General features: G+C 42.3%; 1 protein-coding gene across 1 annotated transcript; it reads right to left on the bottom strand.

The window, feature by feature from the left end:
- Window positions 1–9,002: 9,002 nt before the first annotated feature.
- On the bottom strand, window positions 9,003–19,983 carry LOC118254451 (T-cell immunoglobulin and mucin domain-containing protein 4-like). The gene is made up of 8 exons (XM_035559678.1): window positions 19,935–19,983; window positions 15,527–15,871; window positions 14,842–14,991; window positions 13,096–13,155; window positions 11,387–11,439; window positions 10,678–10,762; window positions 10,183–10,213; window positions 9,003–9,075 (listed from the first exon to the last, which is right to left on the bottom strand). The coding sequence occupies exons 1-8, from the start codon at window positions 19,981–19,983 to the stop codon at window positions 9,003–9,005; spliced, it is 846 nt and encodes a 281-aa protein (XP_035415571.1).
- Between the last annotated feature and the right edge of the window lie 1,917 nt (window positions 19,984–21,900).

Here is a 21,900-nt window from a genome sequence, read left to right on the forward strand (position 1 = left end):
GGCAGTGGACCAGTAGCAATGTGGCTGCAGAGAAATGAGCCCTTTTGGAGGAAAATTTTCAGAAAGTAAACACACAGCTAGCTACAATTTTTGATGAAAAAATGGAAGAAAATATTTTTTAAAAGTTAAAATTATTTCCTTAGAAGTTTTCGAAAGGAGAAATGAACTTTGGCACTGGATGCCTTGAGAGGGTAGGAAGCCTCATGCCCAGTGGGTCAGCATGGGATGTGCAGGGATGGGCCGGTTTCCAACTAGAGGAGCCAACAAGGGGGGGGAAGTTATTTTAGCAAGGAAAACGAAATAGAAAAAGAAAAAAAAAAAGAAAAAAAAGAAACTTGCTTGCTTTCTTTTGCTGGTGTGAGACAGTTTGTAAGCAAAGCTTTGCAAGCAAGGGTTGACTTCTGGTCAGAGGTTGCTGGGAGCTCTCCCAGGTGCAGGGATGTTGGCGAGTGCCCTGGCCCCTCAAGAAACCTGTTGTCCCTGCACAATATTCGTGAAGAGGCTTGCTGCAAGGAGCCCAGAGCTGCTCCCTGGTCCAGAAGGATGTCCCTCAACTGGCAGGCTGGACACAGGCTAACAGTTGATAAAGAAAGATGACTTGCTGCAGCAAGCCCTGCTGTTTGCAAGGCTCAGTAGGGACAAATAGGTAACTATGCCAGGGAGGCCCCTATCAGTCCCAGGGTAATGCTGGCAGGCTGGTGGGAAGGTGCAGCAGGGCAGCCCAGGACACCCTCCTGTTCCCAGAGCTGGTGGCTGGTACCAGTGCTGGCCTTGGGCCTGGCCAAGTCACGGGGCAGCGCAAGCTGGGGTCATCTTAAAAGGGAGCTCCTCGCTGGCACCATTTGGGGCTGGAGGGACAAGTGGCAGTAAGTCTAACGTGAACTTCACTGCAAGCGAAGAGTGGGTTTTCAGGAAGCAAAAGAAACACAGAGCAACAGCAAGTCCACAGGCTCTAGGAACTCCCTTGCCAATGTAGAAATGCTTCACTTTAGCTCTAGTTATGATGTCTGCATTTAGTATTCATTAGTAACATCGCTGATCCTCATGAATTCCTCCCATGTGCATGTGCCTCTCTCATCCGTTTCTATCAGTATTCCACCATAATTTATTATTAGTTAAGAATTAATAGACACTTGGAAGTATAATGTTACATTTTTCTCTTATCTTCTGGTGCTCAGAAGCATTTCATGGAGCAGATCAAGCATTAAATCTGTCATGTAAACACATTATTTTGTCATGTAATGCATTATGATTGCACACTACCAGGAAAATGAAAAGCACTTAATGGTTTGTGTTTGATGTGTACTGTCAACAAAACTCAGGAAGAATTCATAAGGTGTTGTAGTTTAATGAGTACCTATTTAATAGGGTTTGCCGTATCATTCAAAAATGTGGCTATACAGGAGACGTGATACAATGAATTTTGGTGTGAATTATAAAGCCCAATCTAGATCTCCAGGCTTCTACACAGCAAAGATAACAAGATCCAGAGAGCTGTTTATAAGCAATAAATCATGACCTTTCCTTGTTTTCTCCCAGAATATTCCTCTCTCCTTCATCAGAATTTGTGAAGCTGCAGGCATCGTGTCTGAAAGCACCATCTAGTATCCTTGTATTATAATATTCATTTATTTTGTAGAATAACTCAGTTGAAGACAGGCAATGAATGAACTGGAGAAGCAAGAAGTACAAGCTGATAAATGAGAACTCTACCAAACACCCAGCCTGTCAGCACTGAGAGAGAGAAAGAGGGAGAGAAAGAGGGAGAGAAAGAGGGAGAGAAAGAGGGAGAGAAAGAGGGAGAGAAAGAGGGAGAGAAAGAGGGAGAGAAAGAGGGAGAGAAAGAGGGAGAGAAAGAGGGAGAGAAAGAGGGAGAGAAAGAGGGAGAGAAAGGCTTGGGAAAGCTTCAGTGAGTGGATATTGAGGGGTAATCTCACCCCACCGGACTCTTAACGAAAGGCTCCCACACCTATGCAGAGATATCATAACAGTACAAGAAGGGCAAAAATATGAACGCAGCTGGAATTTCTCCTCTCATTCCTGCCTGGGAAGCTGCTGAGAGCGCCTCTCACACAGCTTAGCAAATGCAGTGGGATGCAACGTGATGTGACTAATCCCAGGGAAAAGCCTGAAGACAAATCCCAGCCCAATCCCTGTCATTACCCCACAGAAGAACCGGCTGAGCCGTGTTTATGCTGAGAGAGAGGGACGCCCTGTAGCTTCCCAGCATCTTGCCTTCAGTATCAATTTTGGTTTAAACTATTCCTGTGACAGCGATGTCACAGAACCTCCCTGGGCTTCGTAACCCATACATACATTTTGGGCATCTCTCAACAGGCTTAATAATCTAGCTCCATTTCTCATCACCACTGGAGGGTTTTTGTTCCCCATGAAGTCTGCCTGAAAGAAGCACCCACAGGAGAGCAGGCTCCAGGGGAAAGCAGGGTCTCTGAAACATCACCTATCTGTATCTCCAGCTCACTCAGCTGTGGCCTTTGCACTCATCCTTCCTCTGTGTTTCACTTGTACCCTACCTGCATTTCAAGCGTGGGTGGGGTGAGCTCATTCCCCAGCTTTGTAAATTAAGTGACCTAGAGAAAGGAGAAGGTTGCTTAAGAAACAGCACTGAAATTCACTGTCAATGGCCTCTCGTTCCAGTTTTACAACTGATTCATTTAACATGCTTCTGCAAATTTTAAATCCTCTGCAGGCTCCATTTCTCTACCATTTCCTCTGTGCTGTGATACAGCAACCACAGAGCCCATAGAAATGCTCACATCAATGATGCTGGTGGTGTCCAGAATAAGCCCTTAACACCAGAGCCCTGCCATGGAACATGCCTGTCAGAAATGCCAGTAGAATGAGAAAATTGGTATAAATCAGCAGGTTTATGACATCCTTGCCCAGAGCTGATAAGCTAGCTTTCTACAGCAGCAATATGATTCACTTTATGAGGGTCCTTCATTTGATAGCCTACTGTATACTATTAACTATTAATAACACAATTGGTATAAAATTTTACTTTTAATTTTAACTTGGTCCAGTTAGAGAAAGGTCTGCATTTCTAACAAGGGAAAGATATTTTATACACCTGGGACATTTTCTCCCAACAGCACTATTTAACCTAACTGTACTGTCAAAGAGCCACAACAGACACAAAGCTTATACTGTAAGTCCCTACGACATGGGTCCAGGTCTTGCACATACCTAGCAATGGCCAACTGAGTTCTGAGGCTCTCCCACAAAAGGGAGAGCTCATCTTCCCTTGGGTGGGCTGGGACACCTTCTGGACCAGTGCCATCCTTCCTCCCTTGACTATGGAAGCAGCCAAGTGTAACCACACACCAAGCAGAGCCAAGTGAAGAGCTCCCCTTGACCTCATGGTACACAGTTCACAGGGTAAAGTCTTAAAAATGTCTCTTCAGAGGGCTTTGGTTAGAATTCATCCAGACCTGATGCAATTAAAACCTCTAAGTTATTAATATTAACAAGATTTACTGCTGCTCATTTACAAATGATTTGCATTTTTATGCATTCTTTTAGCACAGATCATCATGAATTTCTTTGGTATTCATGAGGTTGCAATTTGTGTATTTCCATAATTACCTCATCATATTCTTCATTAGATAACGGACCAAGGCCATAAAACACCAAGTAAAATTCAAAAGAAGCATCATCTCACCTCTCTATTGAGAGATTGATTTCCCCTTGTCCTTGAAGCAGAGCTCAGAGGTCTGATCGTGGCAGTCTGTAGGAGTTACCCCACTCCCCACACTAAGGTCCATTGAGAAGTTCTCTGAACAGCTCCCTGGGGCTCAAGAGGAATGTGCCATGTGCATTACAAGCTAAGAAATAGCAATCATTTCCATCCACGGTTTTTAAACTAGGACATAACCAAGCCCTGAAGGGCTCATACGAACACCTTCTGCACTCCAGGTCCAAAACTGGCTTGGACACACAGGTCCCCCAGGTCACGTCACTGCTGCTGCCTCCCGTGAGGGAAAGTTTGGCTACATCCAAAACTAGCACAACCCAAACTTCATAGATAATTCACTGCACTGGAGAGACAGGGAAGAAGAATGAGAGATGAATTTCATGTACATAAAATCCTTTTTGTGTACTCAGGAATGGATATGAACAGATTTAAAATTAACTGGCTTAGTTCACCCCGCTGGGCAAGTGATCTAAAAAGTTCAATAAATAATTCATCCCAGCAACATACATCACCATGAAGCTTGGTCTGTGACGCAGACCATGTCAGGGGGGTCTCACTTTGTGAAAGAGAGACAACTTAATTCAGTGCAAAGTGAATAATCCAAAATCCCATAAATGATTCATCACTGGATTAAAAGCTATAGATTTCTCCATAGAAATTCTCTGCCCTGCATTAAATATGCAGATGATTGTGTGATGTGTATTAACTACTGGATGGCTTAGTTAAGAATGACACTGGCTCTGGCAGTTGAGAGTAAATCTGAAGCCATGAATCTTCATTATATGTAAATCTGAGCATGAAAAGGAGTTATCTTCAAGGATTCGAGATGCACTAACATCAGTACAACAACACTGAGCACACAACAGTACATGGGGGAGGACAGCCAAGCCTTTGTACTTTTTGATTTAGAAAGCATATCTATAGACAGGACTTATTCCTTGGTTTGGGTTACCCACCCTTTTCCTAGAAATTTATAAAAATAAAAATAAGAAGTAAATAGACAAACTCCCCTTTCCTACATACAAAAACATGTTTCTTATATATAAAAATATATATATTTTTTGAAGCTACAAAAGAACATGCAGCTTCTTTCCCCCTTAAAAGAAAGAAAAATGCCGATTTGGGAAGTGGGGGGTTTCCCTTCCCCTTGGAGAATGGTCGGCATTTCAAAGACTAAAGAAAGTCAATGAGCTGATACCAGAGATCACTTCCCAACACCTTCTCCCCCAAGCCCTCCAATTCTTTTAGCTCATTCCAGTTTGCATCCATTTTTCCAGTGTCCTTGTGCCTTATACCTCAGCTTCAAACCAGTGGGAGCTCTTAAGTTGAGGCTGTCAAAGGTTAAGGAGATGAGCCTTCGTACCAAAGCATTCTCTGCAGGAGGAGCCCCTCTAAACTCACTGTTTCTCTCAGCTATGAGCACTCCCAAACCTGACCATTTGGAGAACCCCTTGCAAAGATCACCACCCTTTCTCACAAGCTTCACAGCAGGAGGGAATGGATGCTGAGATAATGGATGGGGTGGCGAGAGGCCGACGTCCTTTTTACTGGGTCACTGCTGCCGTGGTGTGATGGCAAGAAAAGCTAACTCTTGGGTTTTATGTTTTAAATTAGCAAGAGAAACCAAAGCCACACTGCTCCCAGCTGGAAGAAACCAAGAAGTGCATGGCCAGCGCATCCTCAGGAGCACAAGGAAGCCAGGATGTTCCCGAGACTTGCAGGAAATCGGTTTCCTAGAAGATGCACGAGGCAGTGTGGGCCAGGAGGTGAGCTCCTGGCTGGTGGCAGCCAGTCTGCATCACCCTTAGAGCCGCTCCTCAGCTCTCCAGCTGTTTCTCTGCAGCTCAACTTTGCCATCTGCTGCCACATCTGCAGCAGCATGTCCCGCTTACTCTTTCTACCAGGCTAAAATTTTCCACTTTTTCATGCATTCATCTCACACTATGTGGTTACCTTTGCTCTTTCCCCAAGTCCCATGATGCTATTTATTCTTATTTCTAATTTCCTATGTACTCAGACACATTCTTCCCTTCTGCTTGCTCTTTCTTAAGCTCCAATTAGATTCCACCTTTGGAACCCAGAGATTTATTTATATTAACCTTAAAAATGCCTAGAAAAGCAAATTAAGACTAAGAAACAAACCCTGAGACATAGTGAAATGTGCTGCTGAGATGGAAAGGGGCCATCAGAGCAGTCAGTTCCAGTAAAGTCTATTAAGAGAGTCTCTTATTAATCTCAGAATGATATTTCATTCATTCCTCTGGTTTCCCTTTAAAGGATTTGTATTCCTAACTCAGTGTCTGCCTTTTTTCTTTTCAGTGTTTCTTCATGTTGTTGTTGTTTTTTTTTTTTTTTCCATTAGCCAATCCCATGTCCAAAACATCCAGATTCCCCCTTTTTAATTTCTTTTCTGTACCTGCTCCATACTAATCAGGCAGTTCAGTCATTATCTCTTCATGTCAGACCTCCTTCACCCAATTTAATCAGTCATTTTGATAGAGACAATTGTACACAAAGTTCCAGGGGCCAGTGAAAATTATTACTCAGACCAAAAGCTAAATCCTTCATTAATTAACCATCTTGCTCCATGGAGCAGAGCCAGACTCCCCAGATATAACACCATTCAGGCTTGACACTGACTCTGAACAAATTAAAACCCACTCTAGCCTAGCCAGAGGCTCCTGGTGCAAACCTGTAAGCACTGCAATAACTCCAGCAGCTAAGAGCACAGGGGGGAGGCGTTAAAGCCGGGTGATTTCAGGTCCTGGTTCTTTGCAGTTTGAGAGGAAGCCAGATTTGGGAGAACTGGAGTTTTGTGGAGATGCACCGTGTAATTAAAGGAAATAGCTTTGCTTTTTGGCAGCTCTCCACAAGGTTTGGGAAGTCAGGGTGAAGATGGGTGTATGGGCAGAGCTGGCAGGGAGATCAGTGTTGGCGAGTTCAGCAGGTACCACCACCTGTAGCAAAACAGCTCTCGAGAGAAGTTGAACCCCACAACACAACAGCACAAGCCCTGCAGCAGCTGCCAGGTTGCTTTTCTCAAAGTTTTGCCTGCCTGAAACTCTGGTCACCATCGGGCTCTGCAGCTTATTCTCTGGGTCTTGTTTCAAGCTGCTTACAAGGAGAGTTTTCTTGGCTGCAGTGCTTTAGGTTTATGCAAGTGCATTTCTTTGCCTTCCAAGCTGAAGGTTTCAAAAATAAAGACTAACATTTCCTGGTGCCAGTGACATACCCTCTGACAGCCTTTTCTTTTTTAAAAAACTGCTGCCTTCATGCAGTTTTTCTTCACTAGCCCCAGAAATGCATTCTGGGCTTTCTGTTACTTTTGGAAAACTGTGTTTGTTTTTTTTTCCTCCAGCTACATTTCAAAAAGACTCCCTTTAACCTTTCATTGAATATATTGACAACCAGGGTCAGTTCCTCAGAAATTACTTCAATGTATTTTCATTTAAATGTAACCCTTCCAAGATGCCTTGTTTGCAATTGCCACTCCAAACCCAAACCTCAATCTCAAGTAATTGGGGTAGATAAAAAGATAAATAAAAGCACTCAGCAACATAAGTTACACTTAAAGCCTCCTTATAGCATCTCTGGGCTGCATTTCCACATGGCTGATCAGATCAAACTCACTTTGTTGGCTCCTATTTCTTCTGCCCTTGTGCAGCTCCCCAAAACAGGGCCTCCAAATCCAGCCAGCACCACAGCAAATGTGCAGGAACTTTCCCCAGCAAGGGCCAACCCTGCTCTACAGAAGTCTTCAGTGAAGAGCTAATTAATACCCACTATAAAAAAAAAAAAAAAAAAAAAAAAAAAAAAAAAAAAAAAAAGGCCCAGTCCTGCTATCCTGCTAATTGGAAGTTGCAAAGAAGAGCTTGCTGGCTTCATTAAAAGAAAAAAATGCTGTTTTGTTTGTATTCTCTTAAAGGAACACATGAAAACTGTGTGGATTCCTCCCCCCCCCCGGCCTTTATTCCTTACAGATCTGTGCAGGATTTGTTCAGGAAGTCTCTTCTCTCTCCCCTGACCAGGGTGCCCAGCAGGGTGCTGAACCCATGCAAGATGGAGCAGGACCCCAGAGAGGAAACTCCTCTCCTTCCCCAAAACTCCTGCTGTGCAAGCCACTGCATGGACAAGGAGAAGATGCCATGGAGACAAAAAGTCTCACCACAGCCCTGAGCATGACTGATGGGGAAGTCTGGGTCTGCCACACTGCTCAAGTGCTGTTTCCGCAGCGTGCTCTTGGTTCAAGTTGTCTTGGCCTGGCGTGGCTGTAGCAGGGATCTGTGAACTCCACGCAATGGAGGCAACAAACGGTGCCGTGGGTTTGAACCATCTCCCATGCTGTTCCCACAGCCACTGCCACAAAGCTGGTGCAGACCCCAGTGAAATAAATGAAAGCTCTGCCGTGTATCCCATAGGTGATCCCTCCCAAGCATGCCCCTAGAGTCAGTCCCACTGCACTGACCCCCCCAGGCAGGCCACCAGCACACTGCTGGGGGAGATGGGGATTCACAAACAACTGGTATGCAGGGGCTATGGGGACAGGATAGAAAAATTTCCCTGGGCTTAGGCTTCTGGGCCGTTTTCCACCACTGGAATTGTGGCAGTCCTTCTTTGGAGAGCTGAGATAGCACATCAGTGCCTGGGGAATAACTAACTCCTGTTTAAATGCCTTAGGATATGGCAGAAAAAATGCAATTTCTAGTGGTAAATTACAAAGTTTATTAACGTAGTCTCCAAGGGTCATTCAAACATGCTGAATCACAGGCAGCATTAGTAACCCTTAGGTCATCTGCATTTTTTATTTATACTCACAAAATTGTTGTGGCTTAATTTTTCTCTTGATTATATAAAAGCAATAAGAAGCTTTGCACTTGCTAATTTTTTATTTATTTATTTGCAGTTCAAAATTAAGCAGCATTCATTGTTATTTCTCTGCTCTTCTGTTCCTCACAGTATAGGTTGTATTCCAGGAAGAGCATTAGTAAAAAACAGAGAGAAACAAACTTAATTCTATAATGTGGTGTTAGTAAGAATACAGATCCCAGAAACACCATTGAATAATGCATAAAACACCTCTGAAAGAAGATTCTTTATACAGTGAGCTTTAAAGGTGACATGGCAAAGAGTTTAAATTTTCACATTGAAGCCTTGGCCCTTGGTTTACAGCCATTGATATTTTGAGGGCTCATAAGCATCTCTCAGTGCAGCTTGAAACAAGCCCTTTTTATTTTCAGTGCAGCCATCCTTTTTTTCCCACAGTGTCTACAGACAACGCAGGAGCTCTTCACAGGACAAACATGTTGTTTTCTCCTTCAACACCACTGAAAACTTTCTCAAGATCTTCAGCTGGTCTAAGGCTGCAGTGAGAAGCACAGATCACTATGGATGGAGCAAAAGCACTTTGGTGCTTCAGAGCACCCTTTCTTATTTGTAACGTTGGCAAATTCCCTTTGAAACAGATACCATAAGCTACTGAGTCCATTGACTTCAATGGTACAATGCCTACTAATTTACACCACTGAAGTATTTACCTTGATTGCATTAGTCTAACAGATAGGAAAGGCCTGTTCAGATCTTATAATGACAGGTGTTAGATAACCACTATGGGATTCAGAAAAGATCCCCTCCTTGGCCCCCGATCCTTATCTCCTAGATGGGGTATGCAGTGGGGGGGCCATCTATAATTAAAATAGTATCTGTTATTGGCAAAGGGGGTGATACTTCACTGGGCTAACCTGTGGTTGGTCTAGAGAAAATCCTTCCCTCCAGATGAGCCAGAAGACATGAGCTTATTAGGAACACCTGCACCAGTTGATTCATCATACTTACATATTTCTTATCTCCATTGAAATAGTGACCTTGATATCACTGTGTATAATTCTGTGTAACCCAAGGAGGATGTGACAGGGTGCAGTGGCCCCATAAGGGCTGCAAGATTTATCTACTGGTGAAAGTTTTGGTTTCTCACACTGTTGCAGCGTGCCATTCCTTGGGCCCTTTATTTGTGTGTGTGTATTGGCATGAATTGCCACTCCACGAAGGACTTTCCATAACCCCCTGTTCTCCTTCCGACCCATCACAAGCAGATGAGAAAAGTTTGGCTTTACAATCCCCATAACTATTTACCTCTTCATTGCTTCAAACCAACTCCTCTAGACTCATGCCCTGGTATATGATCAAAGAATAATGCAGGTTAGGTATTTCTTTAAGCTGGGGTCACTACATTGCAAAAAGCATCAGTTGCTAAAGTTCTCCAGTGTTCTGGATGTCTGTTCATATAAGCAGTTTCCAGGAACCACTGTTTAATTTTCTGGAGTGAAGTTGTCTGAAGTTTGCTCGAACCACAGCTTTGGTAATCAGCACCACAAGCCAGTATCACATCCCATACAATCAGCAGCAAATACCTTCTGCCTCTAATAAAAATTACATTGGAACTTTTGATAGGTAATGACAAAATGGATTACCTTTTTAATATAAACTTCCTTGTGTGTTTACCTAGAAGCAAAATAATATTGTCACAATGGCAGAAAGATACTTATAGTTCTATGGAATCAGTCAAATGTTTTCATAAGCAAAGATAGCAAGTTACAAAAAATTCTGTGGGCTAAGCAGGAAAGATAGGACTTCGTTCTGTTTTCAGTTGCACCAATGTCCACTAGGAGCTATTCCAGGAGGCTATGGGACCACATTACTAAAAAGCAAGGGCCTGCAAGATGGGTCAGGACTGTGACCAGTGAACGGGTTCTTTGCACAGGTTTCTGCCTGCTGCCTCCCCACCATCTCCTCATCCTTGTGGTGACACAGTCCTGGAGCATGGACAAAAACTCCCATAAAATTAACTGAGTACTGTCACAGGGTCCATGGCAGACCTTACCAGAAGACTAATCAAAAATACAGAAGGACATGTGCATTAGGCCAGCATTAGAAACATTAAAATTTAGGTGCTGAAGGATACTTACGTTTCCAAAACAATGACGTCAGCATTGATATCAAAAGAATGGACACTGCTAAGAGAGTTACGCTGAGAATGACAGAGATGGATAACTGGAAAGGAGAAGAGAAAAACTGAAAAGTCTGTGAAAGCATGTCTACTTCAGACCTATTCGTGCAGGAGTAGGTTGCTGTAGTGGCTAAGAGCTCTGAAATATCTGCATTGGGCTGGAGTTTGCAACACTTTTCTGAGCTTGCCTGTACAAATCATGGAGAAAATGCATCACAATGATCATGATAAACAACGTTAATTGCTTGTTAAATATTTAATCAATCTGCCTCTGAAGCATTTGAGCCTAGATTCATCCCACTTAACATGAGCTTCTTGCTAAGGTATCTAAACTAGCAGCTTAGTCACCTTCATCTTTCTCTTAGCTAGAGACAGGGAAGCATAAAAACCATCCCAAGTGCCTGGTCATGGCCTGAGGACACTACCTCTGCCTCTCATACTGAGGTGTGAGGGGGTTGAGGGTTTTTTTGAAGTGTGCTATACAGGTGGGATGCTCACAGGCTTCGGCTTTATCCACTGGACAAGAGGAAGATGAATCTTGAGCTTTAAACAACAGTTCAAGCCACTGGTTTGCAAATATTGTCCATTTAGTATGAATGCACTGAAAATCACTAGCACATCCTGCTGTCCTTTTGGCTTCTAATTAGTCAAACACTCTTGAAACTTACTGGCAGTTTTACATCAACTTTCTGAGGATTGCTGTCTGAACTTGCGGAAGTCTCTGAAAACAAAAGAGATGGAAATCATTACTGGCACAGTCATCTGAAGGAGTGAGGGCCACTGTGGTTGTCACAGATTTAACCAAGGAATGAGGAGGGCAAAATTTGGCCCTGGGTAGGAGAAATAAAGCGTCTTGCAACCAGAAGTGAACAATCTGTTTCAGCCACAAACTGCATATCAGGCGTTCATCGGGAAACATCAGTCTTCATCAAGGAAAGAGAAGGCTTCCAGGGATAGCCCGTGAAGTAAGACAGAAGAAACTTATCTCCTGTGAGGGAGTTTTAACTTCTGTAAGCACAAGATGTAGCAGAAAGCATAGGTAGTAAACAAGGTACGAGCCTAACTGGAGGAATTGCCAAGGTTTAATTGTGGTCAGAGTAATATGTAATTGCTTTTGACAGCTGCATTAGTACAAGAAACCACAGGAAATATATTTATATTCAGATAACTTACCATATATTTAACATAGGTCTATGAAAATTATGTTGTTTTTCTTTTCTTTCCTTATTTTTTTTAATCTTAAGGAATTAAAAAGGAATCAGTTCTTGTTTTTCTAAGCTTTGGATATAGGGATGAACTAAAAGAATGCTCAAGAAATCTTGCAGCAAACTTTGCTGCTGCTGCTGTCCTATGATCCTATCGCCTTAACTTTGGCTGGTGAATTTAAAGTCACAGAAAGATTAATCTTGGCTTGGGCCTTGTCTCATTGTGACATGCTATGAAATACAGAAGTATTTAAGTATTTGGAGCTCTTGATCCAATGCTGAATGGCATCTTAAAAACAGGAGTTGCTCAGCTTAGTGAATCAAAACCACAGCTCCCATCTTATGACAGGAAAGTTTCTATGCATTAGGGCATACCCTAATGTATAGAAAGACTGTGATGAGTAGTACTTTCAAGAGGTTGACAAAAGAACTACCATGGAGCCCCCATGTTAGCAAAATGTAATGGGGACCAGATGAGTCATTTGCCAGGGCATGTATATGCAGCATGCTTATGTCCTCCAAGACCACAGAAAAGGAAATGCTGTATGTATGAGGCTCCCAGAATGTCACGTGCCAGTGAGGGTGATCAGCTGGTCACAAATAATCCCGTTAGAAGAAATTTGGTGTGTTTTCTTTTTTTAAATCTCTACAAATTTAAGCAAATATTTCTGGTTTTGTTTTGTTTTGTTTCAGTGAATAACCTAATCTCCCCCAAATTTTTCAGTTCTGATCAGTTTCCTTATGACAGCTGAGCTGATTTGTTTCCATGTACCAAATAATGTGTTTGAATGTTATCAGAGACATGGACAGGGCACAGGTAGCCCATACGCATGCAATAAAAATTTGTGTTGGAGTAGAAAAGAGATTCTGGCTGACAATAAATACATCTAATAAAATCCTAGCAAGTTCTGAAAATCCCAGGGAGATGCCAACATTGCACTTTGCCTTATGCCTGTCTTACAACATCCAGCTTTCTCTTACTTTCTCCATTTGATACAAAATAAATAATTAAAAAAAAAAAAGTAGTTTAAGTACTTTAGCGGGAATACCCCCAAATACACAAGAAGTGCATATCTCACTCGGACACACGTTTCACAATTCAAAATAAAGCCTTCTGGCAGTGTGCTGCAGCCTGGTTGCTGGCAGCAGCTATTGGTGCTTCCTCTCCATACCTGAAGGACCAAGGGTTGTCTCCTGTGTCTGAAGTGCGGTTGGCACTGGCAAGGTTATTGCTGAGGAAAGGCAGACAAAGACAGAAAAGAAACTAAATGAGAGCCTGGTCAGCAGGAAACAACTAACCTAGAGCTCAGTTTGCCAAACTGTCTGGCAAATACTTATGAGAAAATATCTGACAAAAAAAAGGCAAGATTCTGCCTGGTCTTTACTTAAGTGTGCTTCCATCAAACACAAACTGGGCAGCATCCACCTTTTCTAATTCTCAAGCAGCCTTTCAGTACCTCTGAAACACTGCAATCCTCATGCAGGAACATGATTTTTTATTAATAGACAGTGCTTAACTATGCTGCAGCGTTTTCACACATCGTGGTGGTTTGGCACTCAGAAATAGCATGACGCAAGTTATTGCATGTGTGGGAACATTCATTATTCAGTAAGCGTGATATATTGTCTGCTGTGACTCGTTTTATGGTGGCTCTTTCTAGCCCACGGTGACAATTTAAGTTGCCCCCAGAATCCTGGAGGTAAGACTCTTTCCAAAACTCTCTATTTACAGCAACAGAACATAGGAATTATCCAGAATGATATCAGAAAGATGAGAAGTAAGACAATGCTGAGAAATGCTCACAAATGCTCAAGAGATCAGTTAAGTCACTTTCATAAGCTCTCTCCAGGAGTATTCAGGAACGGTTTCCTAAAATCTATTTCTTCTCTAAATCTCTAGATCTATCAAAAGAAGACCTGCAAAAACCTAACTACTATATTTCTAAGAGTGCAGAGACTCTTGGCACTAGTTGAAACCAAAGGCTGTCTCTTAACAGGTAAACATGACATATCCTTGATATGTCCTTGTATACGATATATTCTTGAATTTTAGCATTCATTTTTTAAAATCCCCATTTGCAGGTATCTGGGGGGCAGGCTGTGACACCTGAATAACATGGGCTATCCTGCATTTATATTTGACTGAGAGACATGGCGTGCAACTTCATGCAAGTTTGTTCATTTCTCAGGTATGGTATGATTTCGTATCCCATTTCCTTTTCTCTTGAAGAAATGACTGATAGTTGTGGCAATTGTCTGCTGCTTTTTGTCAGTACCAAGGGCACGTGTCGGGCACTGGAGAGCTGAGCCTGCAGGCCACATCTGGCCAAATATATTCAGTGAGTTTCAAAGCCAATTGCAGTCAGAGAGTATTTGCAATGGAAAGCTCAGTGGATTCACAGTGATGACAAATCAGATATCTGACAATTCAGCTTGGATGGTGCCAAAGAACAGTTTTTAACCTCACTCAGACCTGAGATACCCAACAGTAGCGAGTGACTCAAAATCTACTTCCTTTACAGGCCTTGAAAACATGTTTTTCTCATCTGTTGCTTCATCCTGATTTCTGACAATTTCTGAGTGGACCCCAGATACCTATTTCTGCCAGATGCAATAAATAGCTCTCGGAAAATGTTTGTTACACTCTTAAGAATAGTCAATTTTTTTTTTAATGACATCTTCATTTCTCTGAATATGCAACTTCTGACTTTCCAAAGTTATTGTACTCACCTACAGTTGGCACATCTTCCATCACAAGAGAAGTGTTGGCCCTTTCGGTTTTGTCTGCAGTCAGATGTGTACTTGGGAATTCAGTAGTCACTGAAACAAAATAAATACAAATTCTGGTAAAGATCACTGATTAGGGGGTTCTTCATACAGTGTTCAAATCGCTTCTTGCCCCTCAGTGTTCTTTGTACCTTCAGGAAGAGGGATGGGCTCTGTTGAGCAGAACACATCATCATCTTCAGTCCTCACATCAGCTGCTTGGAAACCAGTTGAAAAGTCTGGGAGAGCACTGTTTGTAACCATTGCTTCTGGAAAAGTCTCACTTGGTGTCACATCAAACACTGTGGAAGCAATTGTCTCCAGCATTTCTACTGCTGGAGACTCGGTGGTTGCAGTTGCTGCTACGGGGACATTGGTTGTCACAAGGACGGCAGCTTCTGTTGTTCCTTGAAAACCAGAGGTTGCTTGAGGAGCAAGAGTTGTTTTTCTGAAACGTTTGGGAGAAGTAGGAGTCTTTCTCATTGTTGTTGTCTTCACTGAGTGTGCTGCATGGAAAAATCGTAAGCAAGAGAAAAGCTGGATCAGAGCATTCACAGCTGACTTTGGGAAAAGGCAAAAGAGAAGTGAATGAAAAGTATCTATCTAGTCAAGTATTGTGAATAAAAGTGGGAGAATTTCTATTTAAAATGGTTGTCTAATGAGGAGAAAGCAAGCCTCAGCCAGAACAATTCCCAATTCCCAGATTTGTGAGTTTGCTTTTTTTTTTTTTTTCCCTTCAGGTTTCAACCACCCACTCCCTGACCCTCTCACAGAAACAGAAGGACCAGAACCTTGTGTGACAGAGCCCAAAAACCTGCAGAAGGCCCCAAAACTCACCTCTGGCCACCACCAGCTTTATGTTCTGTTTGATGTCGTTGAACCAACCCGGGATTTCTATGCGACAGCAGTATGTACCTGCATCTTCTCCCCTCACTTCCTGTATCATGAGAGACACATCTCCATAGGAAATATAGCCCTGGAGATTGTACCGCTGAGATTTTCTGAACGTCACCCGATTCCCAGTGGTGTGCAAAATTTTGTTATTGCACTTTGAATTTGGGCATGGGCCTCTGCCCCAGCACATATCAGAGACGTCCTTCTCTCGTGCCACCTGGTAGAAGCAAGGCAGTCTGACAGGTTGTCCTACTATTCCTCTAACAACAGTTTCAGATGTGGTGTGCACTGTCAAGGAAGAAGAAAGATGAGTGAGGAATTTTGGTGGTCTCGGATGTGAGATTGACTATGCAGCACAACTTGGCAGGAAAAGAAACACCACTACCTGCAGGATGCCCACTTCTTGTGATCCCACAGGCTTTCCTTGGGAGCCTGTAACAGCTGATGGCCTAGGGCAACATGGGCATCAACCAGGAGCTTGCAAGTGTTGGCTTTTTGCTGCTGCTGGAGGACTGAGCACTCTAGCCCCAGCCAGCTGCTGTAGAGCTGCTCCCAAAGCACATCTCCCACATCAAATATGTGGTGGCCAAAGCTGAGATCTGTTGCTGATGGCCCAAGCGCAGAGTAGACCTGTGCAAATGGAATTGGGGAATTCTGCTCCCATCCCAGCTCCTGTTCTAAGGGACTGTTTGAAAGCTGTTCAGAAACCTGATATGAAACACAGCTGGTTTTCTCAGTCTACCATCAGCTTCTTCAAACACACAGAAAATGTTGTCATGGTTGCCTTTCCCTGACAGACTCAATAGCAGGATCCAAAATACCTATTCTTGTGTGAAATTAGTGCCTAATTAAGTTGGCAGAGCAGAGGGATCTGTCTAAGGGAACCTATTCTCATAAAGTGCACTGCTTTCTGTCCCTGAGAAAACCCCACCAACTGTTTCAGTTACCTTGCAGAGCACAGTGTACACAGGAACTTTAACAGCAAGTGTTAAACCACTGTTAAAAGAATAGACACATTTTAATTGTGTTTTTACTCGTCATGACCAGCTTTACTTTGTGTTTAGAGCCAATACTCACTTTAGCATCTGGTTTGAATCTTTGCTGCCTATTGTTCCTCCTTAACTGCCCATGCAATTCCCAGATTGCCCTAAAAGGGAGTTCTTCTTCATGAAAGGCACTATACAAAAAATGTTTACATACAGGGATAAATCTCTTCTGGTTCATATTCATCCTGTATGTGTTGGTCCTCCTATCGTGCTGCCCTTTTCTCCCGTGTTATTATTTACATACAGTGGAGCAGGAACCGAGGGACCTGGGGAACATCCAGATCTGGTCCTCTGCTGCAGCTATGGGATCATCCCACAGATCTGATATCTCCTGGTCAGTTTGCTCACCCCAAAGAGAGACTAACAGCAGTTGCTGCTGTTATCAACAGCTTTGACACTGGTTTGCCAAACATTTCTATTTTGCCAGCTGTTTAAATGTCTTTTCTTTTGGCATGACTCCCAGATAGCAAACAGAGATGCTTCCAATTGTGTCCATGTCTCTCTTGTTTTGTATTTAACGGACTATTCCCCAGGTGAGGTTTTAGTCTGTGGCAGGCTGCCTCACGACTTGTTATCGGGATGACATTTCAGCTTCATTATTGCTTATCCCATTGGCAAGATAAGATGACTGGTTCAGGTTTCCACTGCTCCAAATGCTAAAAGAGTAGAAGCAGACAAAACAATGTGCAATATGGTTTGAAGGGCAGAAGCTTTTGCAGTGAAATGAATGTACGATGTGCCAGAAAATGGATTTCCAAGTAAGGCTTAAGGCTTTGCAAGATGGCTGCTTGTTTTACTTGTGGAAAGGGTAGGTTCATTTGCCTAGTTACAGCAAAACAAACAGAGAAATAGTCTCTTTATGTGACAACAGAACAAAATAATTCATCCAGTTGACCTTGAACGTATCCATAGAGGAGCAGAGAGTTAGTTTCTGGAGCAGGTTAACACATATTTTCAAGTCAACACAACAATGATGTGTATAAAACCAAGACCAGCTTGAACTATTCTTGGAGTTAATATCACCACTCTTTGAGGAGGAAGGGGCTTATCTTCTGCTCTCATTTCATCTCAGTTCTGCACAGTGCCAAAGCAGCTTCATTAAGGAACTCTTTAACAAATGAAAATCTGCCTGCCTTTCTCTGTAAAAGAAGAAAAGGCCTGAACTTACTTAAAAAAAAAAAAAAAAAAAGGAAGACACAAGGCACCAGAGTGTCTCCAGGGTAGTTTCGCACCAGTAACAGTGCTAGGAAGTTATCGTTTTTGCAGTTTCAAGTCCTCTTTTAAGAAGCTAATGTTCCTAGCATCTGTCTTCACTGCACCTTAGCAGGGAAAGCTTCAGTACTGCAACAGCCTCGTTTCAACAGTACAAACATCTGCAAAGACTAAGTAATTTCCTTCTCAGCTGCAGCCTCTTCCACAGACACATTTTCCAGAAGAAATAGTAAGCAGGATTGAATTTAAATGTCTTTGAAATTAAGAAAGAGGTTCCTGAGACTGTTAAATTGTGACACACTAGTCTTACTGTAAGAGGAATCCTGCCCTCGTGCACAGCAATGACCTGCCTAGGCATCCAGATCTGACCCAAGGCACTCTGAGCATCAGCTGTGCGTATGCAGTCCCACTATAGTCAGCGAGGTTTGCCACTCTAAATCCTTAGCCCAACTGAGAGAGAAATGGACTCCAGATGTTTAATATATCTTCTAAAACCGTAATGTATTCATAACTGCTCAGATCATATATATATATATATATATATATATATACATACACAGATATTTGTATGTAGTTTCTCTTGAAACAGCCCTCAGTGATTGATAGCATTAAGCAGTAACTCCAATAGTTGCTGCTGTAATGGTTTTCTATCCTGTAGACTGGTCAATGGATGGACAAAAACATACATCCTCCAGTCAAGGCAGCTGGTTGAAAAATGATTTTTTTTTCTTGATCTATTTCAGGAATAGCTTTTTCCATTTTTATGTAGAAGATACTTGACATCTTTTCCCTATCAGTCCAAATTTTTGTATTTTTCCTTAAAGTGTTTGTACTGATGAAGTTGCAAAGAAAATGTCTGATAAACAAGAAAGACGCCTAAAGGCTAAAACTGCCAATCTGCTGATTTCCAGAGTCTTAGGATTACCCATTCTTAGCATGGAGCTGGGCTAAAGAGAGGAGAGTAACAAAGAGCCATTCTCACTCTTCAGTAGCTCCGTATACAAGAAAGTTTTTGAAAATAAGAACAAATGGAGGCCAGTAACTCCCATTTATGTTAAGAATGAAGATATGACAAAGAAAGAGGCCTCCTGTTTCTTCTGCTGAGTCTGGTAAAAGACTGCAAATGTATGGAATTCCCTGGGCTACAGCAGTGTTGGCAAAAATCCACTTGCGCAGCAGACACCACGGAGGTTGTGTTGTCATGCCTCCATGGGGAATGAATCACTTCTTGCCCCTCACTGTCTTCCACCGTTAACCAAACCTGTCCACTATTTTTCACTTTTTTTAAGAACACTGCAGCTGCTGTAAATGCTCTATTTGTATATTGGATAGTTCATCCTGGCAGAGGTTGGCCGGTTAGTATTTAGTTGTCTAAAACATTTCCTGAAATGCCTCAGTGATTTACAAGCACATCTCTCACTAGGAGCTCATGTCCCACTGAAAGTTGGTGACCTGACATTTCATGAGCCACATTCAGCAATTTGGATGCTGCATTTCTGAAGCCTAAATATACATGCAGAAGTGCAGCTGATACCAACCACACTTGCAGGACTCAGTCTCCCAAGTTACTCTTCTTTGACAGATATTTCTTTTAGGATTCAGATCCTAGATGGGTGAGCACTGAAAGTTTGGGTTTAGAAGGAGAGGAATCTCCAGCCATGCTTTTCCATGACAGTATGCAGTTCAAGCAGCAGACAGCCCTCAGAGTTTCAGAAAATCCTTTCTTTATCATGTATATCCATTCATTATTCTGTCAATATTTCAATTCCATGGCTCAGGCTGTGTCAGGCGTGTACATAGTGGAGAGACAGATGTATAAGCAAAACAAGCAGTATTTGGCAGTAGTAAATAAATTGATAATTTAGGGGAATAGAAGAAACTTACCAAGCTTATAGACAGAAGAAACCACATAATTTTTTTTTAAAAGCAAAAACTCATTAAATTAAACTTTTGAAATTCTGAATTTCTGTATACAATTACAACCTTTTTCACTGTAATGCATACATACACAGGAAAAACAAGTGCTGCTGTTTTTAATACTACAAAATTTTTGTTTTCTGAGCAAGCACATAAACAAGTGGGTAAAGACTCACCTATAAAGATTTGTATCATAATCCAGCGAAACAACACAAAATGGAACATTTTGGCTGATGGAGACTCTGGGTCAATGAGCGGAAGGAAAGAAAACTAGATCTTATAGCTTGCAGAGATGCTGAGTGAGCCCCATTGAAGTATCATTTCTGCATTTCCAGATTTTATATACTGCAATTGCTTCTTCCTGTCTTCTGGATAATAACCTTCTTCTCTGCCCTTCCAAGACACTCAGCATGGTACTACCACCAGAGATTTCAACATATATATATATTTTTTGCCCTTGTATGAATCTCTTAAGGTCCACTACTGGTCTGTGGTGCTGAGCAGCAAGAACAAGTTCTGTGCTTTTACAGTCCTAAACGTTTGTCTTAATCTCTACCTCTGTTTTTTCCTAAATTTTCCTAACCCCTTCACTGCCCTTGATTCTGCCCTCTGCTTGAAGACCCCTCTATTTCTTTCCCCAGCTTCAGATTTTCTATTTGCAAAGACAGACTTGAAAGGACTCTAAAGATCTGCCACACCGTCTCCAACAGATATTTTACTCTGACTTTTTTTTTTTTTTTAAACTCTCTCTGACCAATTGATAAAGAAATTCTCTGGAAGTTCTACTCGAAAAGATGAGTAATAGAGTGGGAATAACTCAAGGCATTCAGGACTGGATAAGGCATGAAGGAATGGAATGGAATGGTGCTGTTGGAAGGGACCTACAAAGCCACTTCGAGCCAATGCTCAGCTGATGTCACTGCAGGGAGCAGCTGAATCCCATCTGGGGCACTAATTTGGATATTCATCCAGCTACCAATTGCCATGACGTTTTTCAAAACAGAATCGGCCAGCATGTTCTAGGTGACTAGGGAAGGAAGAGGGTGAACGTGGCATTATGTCAGCTTTGTTTCTTTAGTGAAACTGGGCTTGAAAAAGGCCGCCCAAAATCCAGCTGATCCAAGTATGCTGGGAAGAACTAGTAAAATCTGCCTCACTTCTGCATCTGTACTGCTATCTAGTGGCTTCCTGCAGGCAGAGAAGGAGAGGTAGAGTGCTCTCCCTGCAGCTCGTTAGCCTTATCAGGGTCAATAGGCTGCCAGTTTGTGTGCAGCTGGATAATCTCTTAACGGGTGAACAGGCTTCAAGTGCCACCTGTACATCTCTGGGGCTTGTTTTGAAATACCTATTCCAAGATCCACTAACATGAGTGGAAATAATGAAAAAGCAGTGAGAACTTCTGCCTGCATGTATGTATTATACTGCTTATCTACAGTGAAGTTCTTGCTGTGCACAATCTTTGCAGCCTGTTTACAGAGTAACCAGACAGCAGCAGAAAGGAAACTTTATTTAACGTTATGGTTATCAAATAGTCTATAACTTTATTTTGCATTAAAAAAATTCATATATAAGAATTAGCCTGAATTTGTCTGTAATACTAAGAAAAAAATTCCTTATGGGCAAGCAGCTTTCACGATGAGCAGTCCTCAGGCTCCTTAAAAGCATGAGTGGTTGGAAAGAAATGATTTTGGAAACCCCACGCTTTTTGTCTAACTGAATCCCAGTAGAGATGACTTATTAGGTCAAAGTTGCAGGAAGCAGAAATTGTTAAGGAAGTTTTCTGAGATCTGTTTCAGAGATCAGGTGAGACTTCCTCCAGCTCTGGTCATGGGCTAGAGCCCACAGCCGTGACATATGCTCAGCTAGACAGAAGGAAAACACCATCTGCAGTGGGGACAGTAATTTTTGTTTGGTAGTTTTTGCTAGTAGCCCAACAACAACAACAAAACCCTAAAACTAATAGATCCATTCAAGTTTCAGTACTTTCTTACACAAGGCAACACATGACATGAAGACAGCTAATGGCAGAGTTGCCTTTCCTGCCCAATGGGGTTGGTAAACACCTAATACTTGTGCTCCCACACTGCCCTCTTTAGTTAACCATGAATTCACCTCTGCACTTTGAACCTTATCAGTTCAAAA

This window comes from Cygnus atratus, chromosome 14 (assembly GCF_013377495.2).
Source record: "Cygnus atratus isolate AKBS03 ecotype Queensland, Australia chromosome 14, CAtr_DNAZoo_HiC_assembly, whole genome shotgun sequence".
NCBI lineage: Eukaryota > Metazoa > Chordata > Aves > Anseriformes > Anatidae > Cygnus > Cygnus atratus.

Excerpts from the sequence above, each read along its gene's own strand:
- LOC118254451 (XM_035559678.1), bottom strand. The coding sequence starts at position 19,983 with ATGTTCCATTTTGTGTTGTTTCGCTGGATTATGATACAAATCTTTATA. Across the intron at positions 14,992-15,526 it reads AAAGCTGGTGGTGGCCAGAG|TGTTTGATGTGACACCAAGT; the intron begins GTGAGTTTTGGG and ends TTGCTTCCACAG. Across the intron at positions 10,214-10,677 it reads GACGTCATTGTTTTGGAAAC|GTAAACACACAAGGAAGTTT; the intron begins GTAAGTATCCTT and ends TTTTGCTTCTAG.